The sequence below is a fragment of the Ambystoma mexicanum genome, chromosome 1p (assembly GCF_040938575.1).
Source record: "Ambystoma mexicanum isolate Mex_15411 chromosome 1p, UKY_AmexF1_1, whole genome shotgun sequence".
In the NCBI taxonomy this organism is placed as follows: Eukaryota; Metazoa; Chordata; class Amphibia; order Caudata; family Ambystomatidae; genus Ambystoma; species Ambystoma mexicanum.
The window spans coordinates 1,158,698,157-1,158,711,392 of NC_090921.1; the positions used below are offsets into that span (position 1 = coordinate 1,158,698,157).

The 13,236-nt window shown below is 42.6% G+C and overlaps 1 protein-coding gene across 1 annotated transcript; it reads right to left on the reverse strand.

The window, feature by feature from the left end:
* Positions 1-592: 592 nt before the first annotated feature.
* LOC138450418 (proline-rich transmembrane protein 1-like) lies at positions 593-11,166 on the reverse strand. The gene is made up of 2 exons (XM_069604838.1): positions 10,609-11,166; positions 593-968 (listed from the first exon to the last, which is right to left on the reverse strand). The coding sequence occupies exons 1-2, from the start codon at positions 11,002-11,004 to the stop codon at positions 759-761; spliced, it is 606 nt and encodes a 201-aa protein (XP_069460939.1). The 5' UTR covers positions 11,005-11,166; the 3' UTR covers positions 593-758.
* Positions 11,167-13,236: the final 2,070 nt, after the last annotated feature.

Below are 13,236 nucleotides of genomic sequence, written 5' to 3' on the forward strand. Positions count from 1 at the left end.
AAAAGTTACATTTTGAACACATAATACAGGTAACATTCTAAGACTGTCACCTAGTGTCTAGTGTATGCATTTTCTATTGCATTTGTATTTCTATCTGGTTCTTAATGAAGTACCCTATTTACAACACTTGTAACACATTTTCTGGTTGTCATTTTTTAGGTGTCGGGGTGAGGGGGCGCCATCGATGCTTTCCGTCTGGGGTGAATCTGGTGTAAGACGGGCCCTGTCTTCAGATATGATGATCTCATACCTTCAAGCATGAAAAAGCCATCAGAATGCACATGATCATAGCAGCCGCATGACACACACCGCCATACATATGTAGTAATTTTACCCCTCAAGAAAGGGACGTGTGGAAAACATGTGATGGCAGAAAATACAACGTGCATCAAATAAATAACTGAGTGCATCACAGACACCCATATGATGGAAGGTATATTATGAAAATAGCAGATGCAGCAACTCACACTCGCCACTAAGTGAAACCCATGATACGTGTCTTGTGAATTAGATCACATCGATGCGGCAGACGCACACTTGGACAAATTTGTAACAATTGTAAATAATGCGCCTTTGACGATCAACACAGCAATGAGTGAATACTACTTTTATTCAGAACTACGTGGCTGGAAAACGAGAATACAGTTCCATGTCATGTGGAGAAATAAGGCAAGAAACAGCAGAGATGTGGGCTTAGCATGAAGTGTGAGGGGCCTCACAAGCACTCTTACATGCAGGAGCAATGCCGGGCTCCACACTCAGCAGTAGTAGTAGGAGTGGTAATAGTAGGAGTAGCAGGTGGTCTGGGTGTAAGAAGTCCCTCCTCTTGTGAAGAAGTATATTATATACCCAACATAGCCAGCAGTTAGGAGGATTCCAAGCACTAGAGCCGTGTTGTTCAGGATCAGAGTTTTGCGGGAGTTGCTGGAAGCCGTAGGTCTGTCGCCTCTGGTATTGGCATCCCTGGTCTGCAAAACAGGGGAAAAATAGAGATGGGAGTGTAATATAAATCATTGCTATGCTATACCACTAGTTCGTTTGCTTTTACAGAGCGTACCATGTATTCAAAGGTTCAAGAACAGCATCCTGGAGGCTTTTACTTACTCCCGAGCCTGAAAGACTTTGATAAGCATCAGTTACCTTTTAATCTATGATAGTTGAAGTCAGAGGATTAAGTGGAACACGGCTAGCCAGGGCTTAGTCCTGGCCATCTCCAAATATTGCCCTTGAGCCGAGCGCTCTGCCAGGGCTCTCCAAACTGACCTCCTTGGCAAAACGTATTTAAAAAATATGAGTGACAATACTGCTCTTTGCCAGTATATGTCAACTTCAGTAATGTTTAGAATCACAAAATCAGTTAAGGAAATTTGAAATTAGGTACTTTTCAAACAGGAATTTGAAATAAGAGAATACATTTGTGTATGTATTGTCACACATTGTATTAAATTATTAAATGATTATCATTAGAATGCCTTTCATTAGTATGTACGAGCAATGGATTTCTTTCAGAAGAACTGTGGGATTGCATGGTGTACTGACACCTTTCGATTGAATGTTCTGTTTCTTATTTGAATATATTAATTTTGGCTCACATTTTGACACACAAATAACCAGAATATTTTCCCTTTCATGGCTCAAATGTAAACTTGATTGGCACTATGAGGTCACTCCTTTAATTACACACGCCACTTTTCCTTTAAAGCTTCATTAGCCACTTGGGATTTGAGGCTGTGTGAGACCCTGTTTAGACCCCACCCCAAATGATTGCATCATGATGCATTAGAACACACCCTTGATTTTTTATCCCACTTAAAGCATAGGTTGAAGTGAGCAACACAGAGCACCCTTTTAAAGATTTATTTATATCCATACAAACAAATAAAGTTGCTGTATATCACTAATCAAATCTTCCCAACATCATGAATAACACCGAGCTGAAGGATTGTGACAATGAATCTCCATATCTATATGAGTTTATTACACAACTTCTTTTATTGTGTGTCTTAAATAACTGAAAGTACAGTGGGGTTGAAAAGATGTTTCATATCTGCAGTTCCTTGCATTCTGGTACTTGTCGTTTACCAATCAGGATCTGAAAATGAAATCCACCATGATATTCCTTTGGCTTAACACGTTGCTATGAGGATTTACATGTTGTCATGTGGCTTTACTATGTAAACTCTATAAGACAGTATTATTGTAGGCCTTGACATCCAAAACGTAAATATGTGTACCAAGTGAAGCTTGGAAGCTATGTGGTCAAATTTGAAGAGGGGGATACAATGTCTGCCTCATTGCTTAGCCAAAGTGTGTGATCCTGGTCAACTATTTAATCCCACTATGATTTACCTGCAAACTTTTGAGTCCTTATTTGAAATAGTGTGAAATTAATCACACTATTTGGAGAAAATGACACCCTTACAGAGGGTTAGATTTAATGAGTAGGAAGAAAATAGTGTACACTGATGCTCCTCTGTCAGTGTACCACAAGCCGTCACTTAGAATTTCACTATTGGTGCACTGGCTCTCCCTCAGTCCTGTATCATTTGATGTGACAGGCAAATATATAGTCTGAGCAGCCAGTCAGTCTGCTACACTAGAATCTTTGGTGCACTAACTGTGGCGGAGCCATAATTAATTTTCTCCCATTTTGCTGCCAGTCACAGAGGTTACTTGGGCCATGCAGAGTTCTACCCCACAGTAGAATGAATTAAACTCTTTGCTATGTCCTGTTATGCTATTTTATTGCATATTTTATAGCACACCTGCTTCTATTTTCTCTCTTTCTAGGAGATTGCAGTGGGGCAGAAGTCTATTGTAGTAGCAGGGTAGGAGAGCAAGATTGCTTTGTTACACTGTTCATGTGCGCAGATCTGAAGATGTGGCTCTCTGAGGTGTATGTTTTAGATATGGTGTGAGCTGTCTGGAGCAATATTTAATATGCACCCCAGGTTACTGTGGTACTTGTTTGTGTGGTTGTTTGTCGGTCTGTCAGAGTGGTGCTAAGGAGTTAGTGGACTTCTGTTGGTTTATCTGTGGTGGGTTTGTTTGGTGTTTAGGGAAATGTAGTGCGCCTATATGAGCGTTCAGATGGTGTATGTTCCATTTTGTAACCTGTGTTTTGTCAGTGCACAGGTTGCGTGCCGCAATGTATTTTCAGTTGGGGTGGGAGGTAGTGTGATTTTGAAGGAGCTATTGTTGAAATATCTTTCTCAAATCAATGACAAACTTTATTGCATTGACCCACCAGGTAATAGTGGGAATTTGAGGGTTTCAAAATGGGCTTTAAACAGAAGCAGCACACAATAACAAATTGAAGCAAAAGGCTTCAATTTACTAACACTGACTCACCAGGGACTTAAGGACCAGCCAGGGGGTGGACCAGAGGAGTAACTCCCAAGGGTGCCAAGATCCAGGGGAGAGTGATTCACCATAACAGCTAAGATGTGATGACCAGAGAGATACGTAACCAGAGAGCTTTGCTTGTACCATAGTTTTACTTCAATCCATTTTTAGTTTTGGCTATTAGGTGGTGCTATTAAGCCGAACATATTGCACTTGAGTAAAGTTAGGAAGGAGAGGACATGTGAGGGAGGACACACAATTTGAGGGTGTGGGTTAGATATTTACCAGTCCACTATCGGCTCTTCCCTCCCTGCCCAAAACACATCCTCCTGGGATGTCTTTGAGCTAGCTATGTTAAGCAGTAACATCAAATATTGGCCTGCCTGTGTGGGATGTCTTTGAGCTAGCTATGGTAAGCAGTAACATCAAATATTGGCCTGCCTGTGTTATTTGTAAGTAGTCTCCTCACAGTTAAGAGTTAATGGCTTAATTGCAGATGCAAAAGTGCTACAGGTTTAATAAATAAATGTCATACACAAGTGTGCCTTCAACTACTTCACTTACATTTGTTCCTTGTACTTAGATCCTGTCTAAACAAACATTGACAAAGTCAATAGTTTTGGCTTGTGTATAGGCATTAAATAGGCATATGCCAGATACTCAGATGCACAGATAACTCCACTATTTTCCAACTGTTGCACCTTATGGTCAGGCGGTACAATTAAGACAGTGCCTGGCAAAGGCCTATCCCATGTCTACACAAAAGCCAAATCGGTTATCTTTGCCAATGTTTGGATTCAATTGATGTGAATGCAGCAAGATGATTACTGGCAAATACAAAGTGGATTGAGTTTAATGTACGGGTAAGTGCTTGATCAAAGCACTGCATTTCTGTTTACCTCAATTACTGTTACTTATAATTAAAGGTATTCATTAAGAGAAAAGATACTGTAACAAAAAAATGAAAATTAAACTGTCACCTGCCATGAAATGATTAACTTCCTTTACTATTCATGCAGGAACATTACATGTGTACCTAGACAGTTTGCATTTTATTGACAATCAACATATTTTTAAACTATATTTATAATTGTGTGTTTTAGGGTAAATGACGTTTCAAAGAAAACACTAATAATCATGTTCTGATGTGTATCAAATAGTACGTTTTTTAAATTTGCATACACAGTTATGTCAAATATTTCTATTCATGAATATATTGTGTTGATATTTCTATTAGGGACGAAACTAGTGCCATTAGTTTATTATTCCAGCCAATGTCTAGTCTGGCCACAATGTAAAAAGATCCATTGAGCATTTCAAGCAAAGATCAAGACCCGCCCTGCTCCACCCTGTCCTTCCCAGATCACCTCCCATCTGTCCCCGAATGCCACTCCATTCTTTTTGGAAACAGCCAGAGTATTGCCAGTTCCTTTTCCCCACTGGAGAAAACAGCAGTTGTTACGAGGTCTCACGTGTGATGCCTCTCGCATTGTGACAAGTCACACGTTTAACATTCTCTGCAACAGTCTTTTCTCTCCCTCTATTGATGTCCTTTACCTTACCTATCTAAGTAAATTTCACTCCTTCTCCGGTTATGTTCTATGCACCAAGGTACTGAAATGGGGGCAGGGGGAGCAAGCTCCCCCTTTTTTTTTTGATTTCCGAAAATCTCACATAATTTAAATTGTATAAAAGTAGACATTTCAACCATCATTAATGCTAGGCTTAGACTACTGAAAGGGAAAAACATACATGCATTCACTTTCCTAAATGTTCATTCGAACAGGTGACAACAGCAAAACAATCAAAGGCCAAAAGGCCTGGCTTCAATAAATGTCACTTGCAGTCTCTGAAGTCCAGATAAACCCTACCTATGCCCAGACACAGGAGGGCATATTCAGATACATGCGAGAAGAACCTTCAGAAACACGGATGTTATATGCCAGGTAAATCCATATGTTGCCGTATGTAGCCATCTAGAACAGGCATATGCCTAGGCCAGGGCATAGATTAATATTGATGACAGAAACATCGATGCTGTATTTAATTTAAGTAACAGGACCAGCGAATAGTGACCTAAAAGCTACTGCACAAACCGGTCTGCAAGCACGGTGCATACAGGAATGGTAAGTGGGGGTGGGGATAGAGTGATGCGTTATGAGTGCAAATTAATTGGGTAAGTAGGCGCGGCAAAGCAGGTAGGTTTCTAGATTATGTTGGAAAGGTGGCGGCAGGGTATAGTGCATTCCACAGGACTGGAGACTGCACTGAAGATCTGTGACTTCTGAGCAGAGATAGACATTTTACAAAAAGATGTGGAACTGGGGTCCCGGTGGGAATTGAAGGCTTGGTCCTCGGGCATAGAACCGCAAGGGTTTTGAGCTCATAGGCTGTCGGCCGATAGAAAGCAAGTGGGTGCGATGGTGCAAGCAAAGATGTCCTTCTAGGTTGTTTTCCAGTTTTGTTTTTGTTAATAAACAGATTCCAGTTTATTTTGAACAGCCTTGGGTTCAACTAGACTAAACCCTGCAAACCCTTCACATTTTAGGAGATGGGCTAACTTCGGAGACTGTGAAGGGAAGGTGAACTCGCTTGGGTGGGGGTGTTCTCCACCACGGCATGTTTGTGGGAACTAGTGACAAGTTAGCAGAAAAGTGTGCACTTTAAAGGATATCAGATCACTGACCTTGCCTTTAAATATGATAAGATTGAAGGACACTGCACATTTCTGTTGGAACTTGCCAGCACTGTAATTCTGTGGTTGGGATGTAGTGTGTGGTGTGCTTGGTCTGCTGCAAGTTCAATGTGTAAATTCACCAGCATTGTACTATGATCCCATGTAAGACAGAGTATAACTATGGTTGGAGTTTTCTTTTCGTCTTAAACTTGTAGACCTCAAGGATATCAACTCAGCTTAAAAAAGTAACTATTATGTGAGTCACTTTCTTTGTGTGGGAATTGTGGACCAAATGTCGCATTAGGGCACTTAGCCTCTTGACACATTCAAGTGAGACTCTTCTGCTGAAGCATCAATGCTTTTTTTTGTATTTTTTTTTGTAAAGCAGCCATAACTCTCACCTTCATGCACAAAACAGTGAAGGCAGTTGCCTCCTTCTATCCCCTCTTACCCTTACAAGCACACCTCTGACATGCAAGTGCTAACATCCCATCACAGTCTAATTGTGGCACCATTTGCCAGCTGCCTCCTAACCTGCCTACAGACGACTCTGTAGTTTGAGACAGGACAAGTCAACATGACCCAAGATTTTGAGTCCAATGGCTGTTGTGAGCCCGTTAATAGTAATGAGCAATGTGGGAGTTTTTATGCTGTAAATTCTAGAAATTCTACAAAACGTACAGTGGAGGTGGCCATTCAGAGTTCTTTGTGTCACCACTGATGTGGCATTTGTATATTATTACTAGCAAAAGTACACCCTCTCCGAAGGGGTTCTGTAGACAGACCTGATAACACTCTCACCAATTGTTGAAAATCAATGATCCTTCAAGTCGCTGTTCTGATTTGCTTATTGCTTGATGTGCTTTGCACCCTGAAGTAAACTGCACTGAGAATGGGCGCATGTGGCTGGCTGACATATCGCAGAGCAGACGTTGGGGGAGGTGGAGTTTGTGTGCTGCTGCATACTGGGATCTTCTGTTCTCTCTCCTCACCTGTCTCCTCACCCTAGCATGGTGCAGGTAATTGTGGTGCATTGCAGTGCAAATATCTCAGAAACATTGCATCTTAGGCCATTGAAACGTGGTTTTTGAGGTCCCATTGGGACCTCGGGTTCCGTTCCTCATGTGTGGACCGGTCCTTCTATGACCAAATCACATTAATGTTTCACTGATTTCAGGCAACCGTCTCATGTGTGAAGGTGCTGAAATCCAGAAAAAGGGTGGGTGTCCAAATGTCATGTAACCAGTAATGTCTGGAGGGTCCTAACAGGTAACTATGCAAAATCTGGTGCAGATTGGTGAAACAGTGTGGAATTTTATAAGGAACAACACTTCACCAAGCCACAAACCCACCAACAAATGTTGACTTTTGCTGAAATCCAGGGAAAGTGGTGGGGTGGCAAAATGTCATGTAGCCAGTAAAGTCCAGAGGGTACGAACACACTATGCAAAATCTGGTGCAGATTGGTGAAACATTGTGGAATTGTATAAGGAAGAACGCTTTACAACGCAACAAATGTTGACTTTTATTCATAAAGATATGACATGTCCACACTCCTTCATGTTAGTATGGTTCAAGTGCCAAGAAACTGCTGCCATGGTGACCCCTGTTTTCAAAATTGCAAGGAAGGAGGGAACATTCTGATTTTTAATATAAGGGACTACTTCTGTCAAGCCTGTCCCTCTTCCTCTGTGCAAGCACTGGGAGTTACTGATGAAACTGAGCACACGTTGCTGTAAGAGCAGTTGTGTTTATGTGTTTTTAAACCCAGCATAACTTTGTTGGTGTTAATTTAGAGTGCAGTGGCGCTGCACTACAGTTAAGGTGAATGATTGCCTAGATCCATGGGAAATACAAATATTCTATTGCTAATAACTTTTGACTTGCATGATGGATTCGTCTGATAGTTTCTAAACAAAAGGCCGAGAAGAAGCCATCAGGGAATGTGGGGGCGTTATAAAAAGACTTAACTTATAAAAAATTTTCTGAAAAGTCGCTTCTCCAACATAAATATTTCAGTGTCAAACAAACAGATGAATCCTGGTACCTGTGACATGGACCATTTATTTATTTTTTCATTTAAAATTTCTTTCATGCAAACCATGATGGAAACAGACAACGGAAACACAGGACGACATATGCACATACATACATGTACATGCATGTGCACATACATGAAAGAAAAATCATGTACTGATTACCCTTTTACTCTTAGATGTCCACTACACAGATGTCACCTAAACTCAGATCAAAGTAAAAGCATGCATATGATGAGTACATCTGAAGCGAAACCTCCTAAATGTTCCCGTAGCAAGTATTTGCTCAATCGAAACTACAGTACTACATTCCCACACGTGTCCAGCTCAGCAAAATCCTTCTTAGCAATTAGCATTTTTTTTCCTATAATTAAATGGGCAGACAACTCCATTCCAACTGATTCAAAGACCAACACCCAGGTTAGTAAAACTATTTGACATAGTAGCATTCACCCCTACCTGTAAAAACCAGTGCTAAAGCATGTCCCCGCTCCCGTACCCCCGACTCACTGCAGCTGTTTCACTGCATTTCCTGAGGGGAAATGTTACTGCATTTCTAAGAGTTGTAAATGGTTAGGGTAGTAAAACAGGGAGTATAGGGGTTGGGGCGTACGTGGGTAAAATGGGTTTTACAAGGCTTTCACCCCCTTAGAAATCGCACAAAATAAGTGTGTATAAAATGTCTGCTGTGGTGAGTTGTCACAGCCCCTCCACGCTATTAACCTGGACAGTCAAAATACATATTCCACTTTTCCTTGTCCATTTATGAGGTAATGGGACACTGGTGTCACTTTGGCGACATCTTATTACAGAAACTTCACAACAGTGCATGTGTAATTAGCAGTGTGGCAAACATTGCCCTAGAGCAACGTAACACACCATTTCAATGCATGTATGCACCAGGGCAATGTTTGCCCCAATCCTAATTCTATGCCTTGTTCCAAACATGTAATGAAGGAACAAGGTTATTTGTAGTATGGTATGTTTTGCCCTAGTGGTAGTTGCAATGCTTCTCTAATACCAGGCACAGTGTTGTTGAAACTTATTGCTATGGGTAATGGGAGGTGGCAAGTGTGTAGTAATACAAATCTGCCTTAGTGATGTGTCATCCTTACTCTCTCCTTTTGTCTGTTTCTGGAATTTTGATTTGCCGAAAGGTGAGCAATCTATGTGTGTCGTGTTTCAATTGGTTGCCTCTGCTCTCACTTCAATGGGTGCAGTCACTGATGTTGCCAGCTTGACAGTGTCTGCGGTTGTTTTGTTGTATTTCTTGTTTGATTGACGCTGTTTTGCTGAATACTTGGCTTATTGCAATTAAATACAATGTCTGGCGTTATTTTAAGGCATGATGTTTACCGGGGCATCCATGCTGCTCTCAGCATATAAAATCCAAACCCTACTTGCTTAGCCAATGCTGGTTGGAATTCCAATGCCAAAACAAAGGTTCTGATTCAGCGTGAAGCACTCTAATGTCACCATCGGTCAATAACTACCTGGAGTGCCCTCCCCTAGGACGTTATGTCTTAAATGCCATTGAAAATTAAGGCTATATCTGTAAAATACAGGAGATCTCAGCCCCTGAGTCTTGTGGATGGAGGAAAGGAGATGTAAACACAAGGCGTATTATTTCCCACTCTGCCCATTGAAAATGAGGGTGCAAATCAGCCAACCGGTTCAGTCTGTAAGCAACAATTTTCCGCCGGGTTCAGGTTTTGGAGCAGATGCACGGCATGGCTGCAGTCTCTTATAATATATATTGTTACTTTGCTCTCAAGTCCTAATAAAAGAAGTGGGGGGGGGGGCTCATTAACATACCAATTGAATGTGGCGTCACCAGAAATTAGCATCTCAAGGTGCTCTCTGAAAAAAGTGGGGGACTCTGTCCACCCGTGTGTACCATCGACTTGAGCCATGTGCCGGTCGAGTTCCTTCAATGTTACACGACCTGATGCACAGCCCCCCTTGTCATTGTAGCACAGAGGTCCACACAAAGCTCTGCCAATGCAGCTGCACCAGGATGAGCAGTAACCTCTATACTTTCATCACCCGTCCCCACCCCAGGACACTGCTCAACTTGCTGACTGTCCAACATGTTATTTCAGATATTTTTGCAGAGTATTCCCTTGACATTAAATCGCTTCGGCACATTGTGTAGCGGTCCTATTGAAGTCCTTGAAGGCGTTTGGCTTGAGTGATGCATGCTACTACTAATAAGGAGGGTGTCATGCCCCAAAGGTGAGTGGCGTACAATGTATGTCTCTGCCAATTCACCTCGATCCACACCGGTGGACCCGCCATGCAGTTCTAAAATGGGGATCTCACAAGCATCAATGATATTGGAGAGACCAATAGGTCGAATTGTGCACCTTAATCATGCGCTATGCTATACCACCCTGAAGTATTCTAACTGTGGAATGCACACACCTCTGCCCAGGCACCTCAATGATTATCAGCCAATGATCGTGCACTCGTCACATGTTGAGAGCCAGACATACTTGGAACAACGCACCTGCTAACAATGAACTTCAATATCTTTGAAAGCTACTGTACCTTAATGGAGAAGATGAGAGCCGCGAGCCCGATGGGCCAACAGCAGCACAGACAAGTGAAGATGGAATACCCCAGGTAATCCTGCTCGTAGGACTGCGTGGGAACCATGATCATGGTTGGCTGGGTGGTAACTACTACATTCTGCCCCGGTCCATTGCTGGTACAGTGCGGTGGGTAGTTGAAGTTCATAGAAGGGGCAGGGGTATTGTAGATTGGCAGGGCGTACATAGTGTTGTCTCGCACCGGATACACTGGTGGTGGGCTGGCAACATGTTTAGGCAGGGTGTTCATGTTGTTGTCAGGCACCAGATAATCTGGCGGTGGGGCAGCATCAGGCGTGAGCACTGTCTCATATCCTGGCGAGCAGACAGGGGCTTCATCTTCCCAGTTCTCCATGGGTGCATAAGAGGTGCCTATGGACAATGATGTTTCCTCTCTTTCTCTTTCTGGATTGTGTGTGCTTGTGTGTTTGAGAGATAGCTTGATATTCAGAGGGGAGGATCAGGGGCGCGGCCAGGCTGTTCAGTTCTTCCAATCCTTGTCTCTCGGAGGGGCTGTTAGAATGTGTGCTCTACGGGTGCTCAATGGTACAATGCAGGGAACGTCACAGCATGTACAGGCTGGATGCTGGACAGACCGCATTCTTTTTCTTTTCTGGTAAGGCCCGCCTCCACAATAGGATGGACTTCTGGTTAGTGTGTCACTTAAATGGCCTACCTTGTGTTGCTGTAGTTGTCTGGGTAATACACATTCACACCTCAGGTGTCACTTTACCTATCCCAAACCTTAGCAAAGGTCTTAAGCAGGCAGGCGGCACTGCTTTCCCAGCAGGCCTTCCCTGCAGCCCTGCTTGTTTTCAGTAAATATGCATTCTCCACATTGTTCTGCAGTTGTAGATTTCTGACATGATGATAGACCTTGTGAAATAAGCAAAATAACATTCCAAAGCCAGTGAGCTACAGCAGAAAGATGGCACTTGCCTTGGACATTGCTGCTCAATCCCGGGTTACAATCCCAGCAGGTCTGCCCCAGGGTTTCATTATTCCAAGTATAGTATTTTGAGCACCATTACAATGGGTAACAACTCAAAGAGCACAGTCGGTGGCCTCTATGCCAACCAGCATTTGTAACGGTTATACGAGAGGGCCTCATTACAAGTTGGATGGTGTGGGGAAAAAAGTGGTTGCTATTCCATTCAGCTTGTTGTTGAATTTCAAGACCTCCACCCCCCCCCCCCAAATCGGTGAAATGACCACTCAGTAATTACTGCCAAACTTGTCATTTGGGAGTGCGTGAAAAGTGGTGGTAATGGAATTGCTGCCATATTTCCACACCACCAAACCTGTAATGAGGCCCAGAGTGTTACACAACGTTCCAGGAATCTGCGGATAAGTACCTTCCTGTGTCTCTCCTGGTGAATTTTCTTTTTTTGATTCCCTGAGGTGTCATAATCAATCATAAAATAACTCGTTAAAAACTCTTTTTAAACACCATCACATGTGTCCCATTTGCAAGACCTTTCCTCTGCTCACAAAACAGAAGACACCCAACGTCTTCGGGGAACTCTGCACACCTGAATGAAAGTGACTTTACAGTTTTCCCCAAGACAAACACGCTCCCCTTATGCTTCTCTCTGTCTCTGTTGAGTGGTTGATAAAATAATAGCAATAATTGGATATTCCAATAGGATTTCCATATTATTTGTTAAATTGAGCTGTAAATGCCTCAATACCAACCAGGATATGCATGGCCTAGTCACATGTGATAATACATATCCCCTCATGTGCAGTTGCTGCCTTTATATGCCATATAAAGCCTCAAAGGCCCTAATAACGTGCCATGTAAAACTGCCATTATATACACAGTAACGTGTAGTCGGGCAGCAATGCACTGAGCAAGTTGTGAGTCCATAAGTGACCTTCTCTTGGGAAGACAGCTCTTGCATTCTTGCCAGATAGTATCTTCACTACAGCCTTTGAATAAACTCACTTTTTAAATTTAAGATTTCATTTTTCATTGATCAATTTATTTTACCCCAATAAGCTAACAAAAACTATTCTTCTTACTGCCTCACCTTGCAAACTAAATTCAGTGTGTATTTTGCAGGACCATGCTATTATCCGTTTACATGTATGTATGTTTACAATTGTGGCACAGTCAATTATTTCCGCACCCATTTACCAGGCACTACAGTAGTAACAAGGATTAGGGGGCCCACCCGATAAGCGGCGTGCACCCTTGAAGTGTAATCTAGGGGATTTCGTGGAGCCTCTCATCGTGTCTTTGTTCATTAGGTTTCAAAGTGCCAAAGAGGGAGACAGGGCCATCAGTAGTGTTATCCCATCTGTTAAAATCTCTGATGCTGCATTTTCTTTTGGTTTATTTGAGGTACATCTGATGCAAGGAGACTGGCCTACAGACTTGCATAAGAGACTGGCCTAACAGCTGAAACACCCATGCCAGGAGAGGTTGCAGAGCTGTGGAATGCGTGATACCTCAGGCCCAAGCCCCTCCAGAGAAGTACACAGTGATGAAGCTGCTGGCACAAATCCCAGGGCTTCCAGAGGCTGCTTCGTGCCTTTCACAGTTGCAGGCTTCATTCCTCCTTTTCTGCAAAATGACTTTTTT

Bases quoted from the DNA above. Each gene is read 5' to 3' on its own strand.
- LOC138450418 (XM_069604838.1), bottom strand. From the start codon at position 11,004: ATGGAGAACTGGGAAGATGAAGCCCCTGTCTGCTCGCCAGGATATGAG. The intron at 969-10,608 runs GTACAGTAGCTT...CCTGTTTTGCAG, and splicing joins CTCTCATCTTCTCCATTAAG to ACCAGGGATGCCAATACCAG.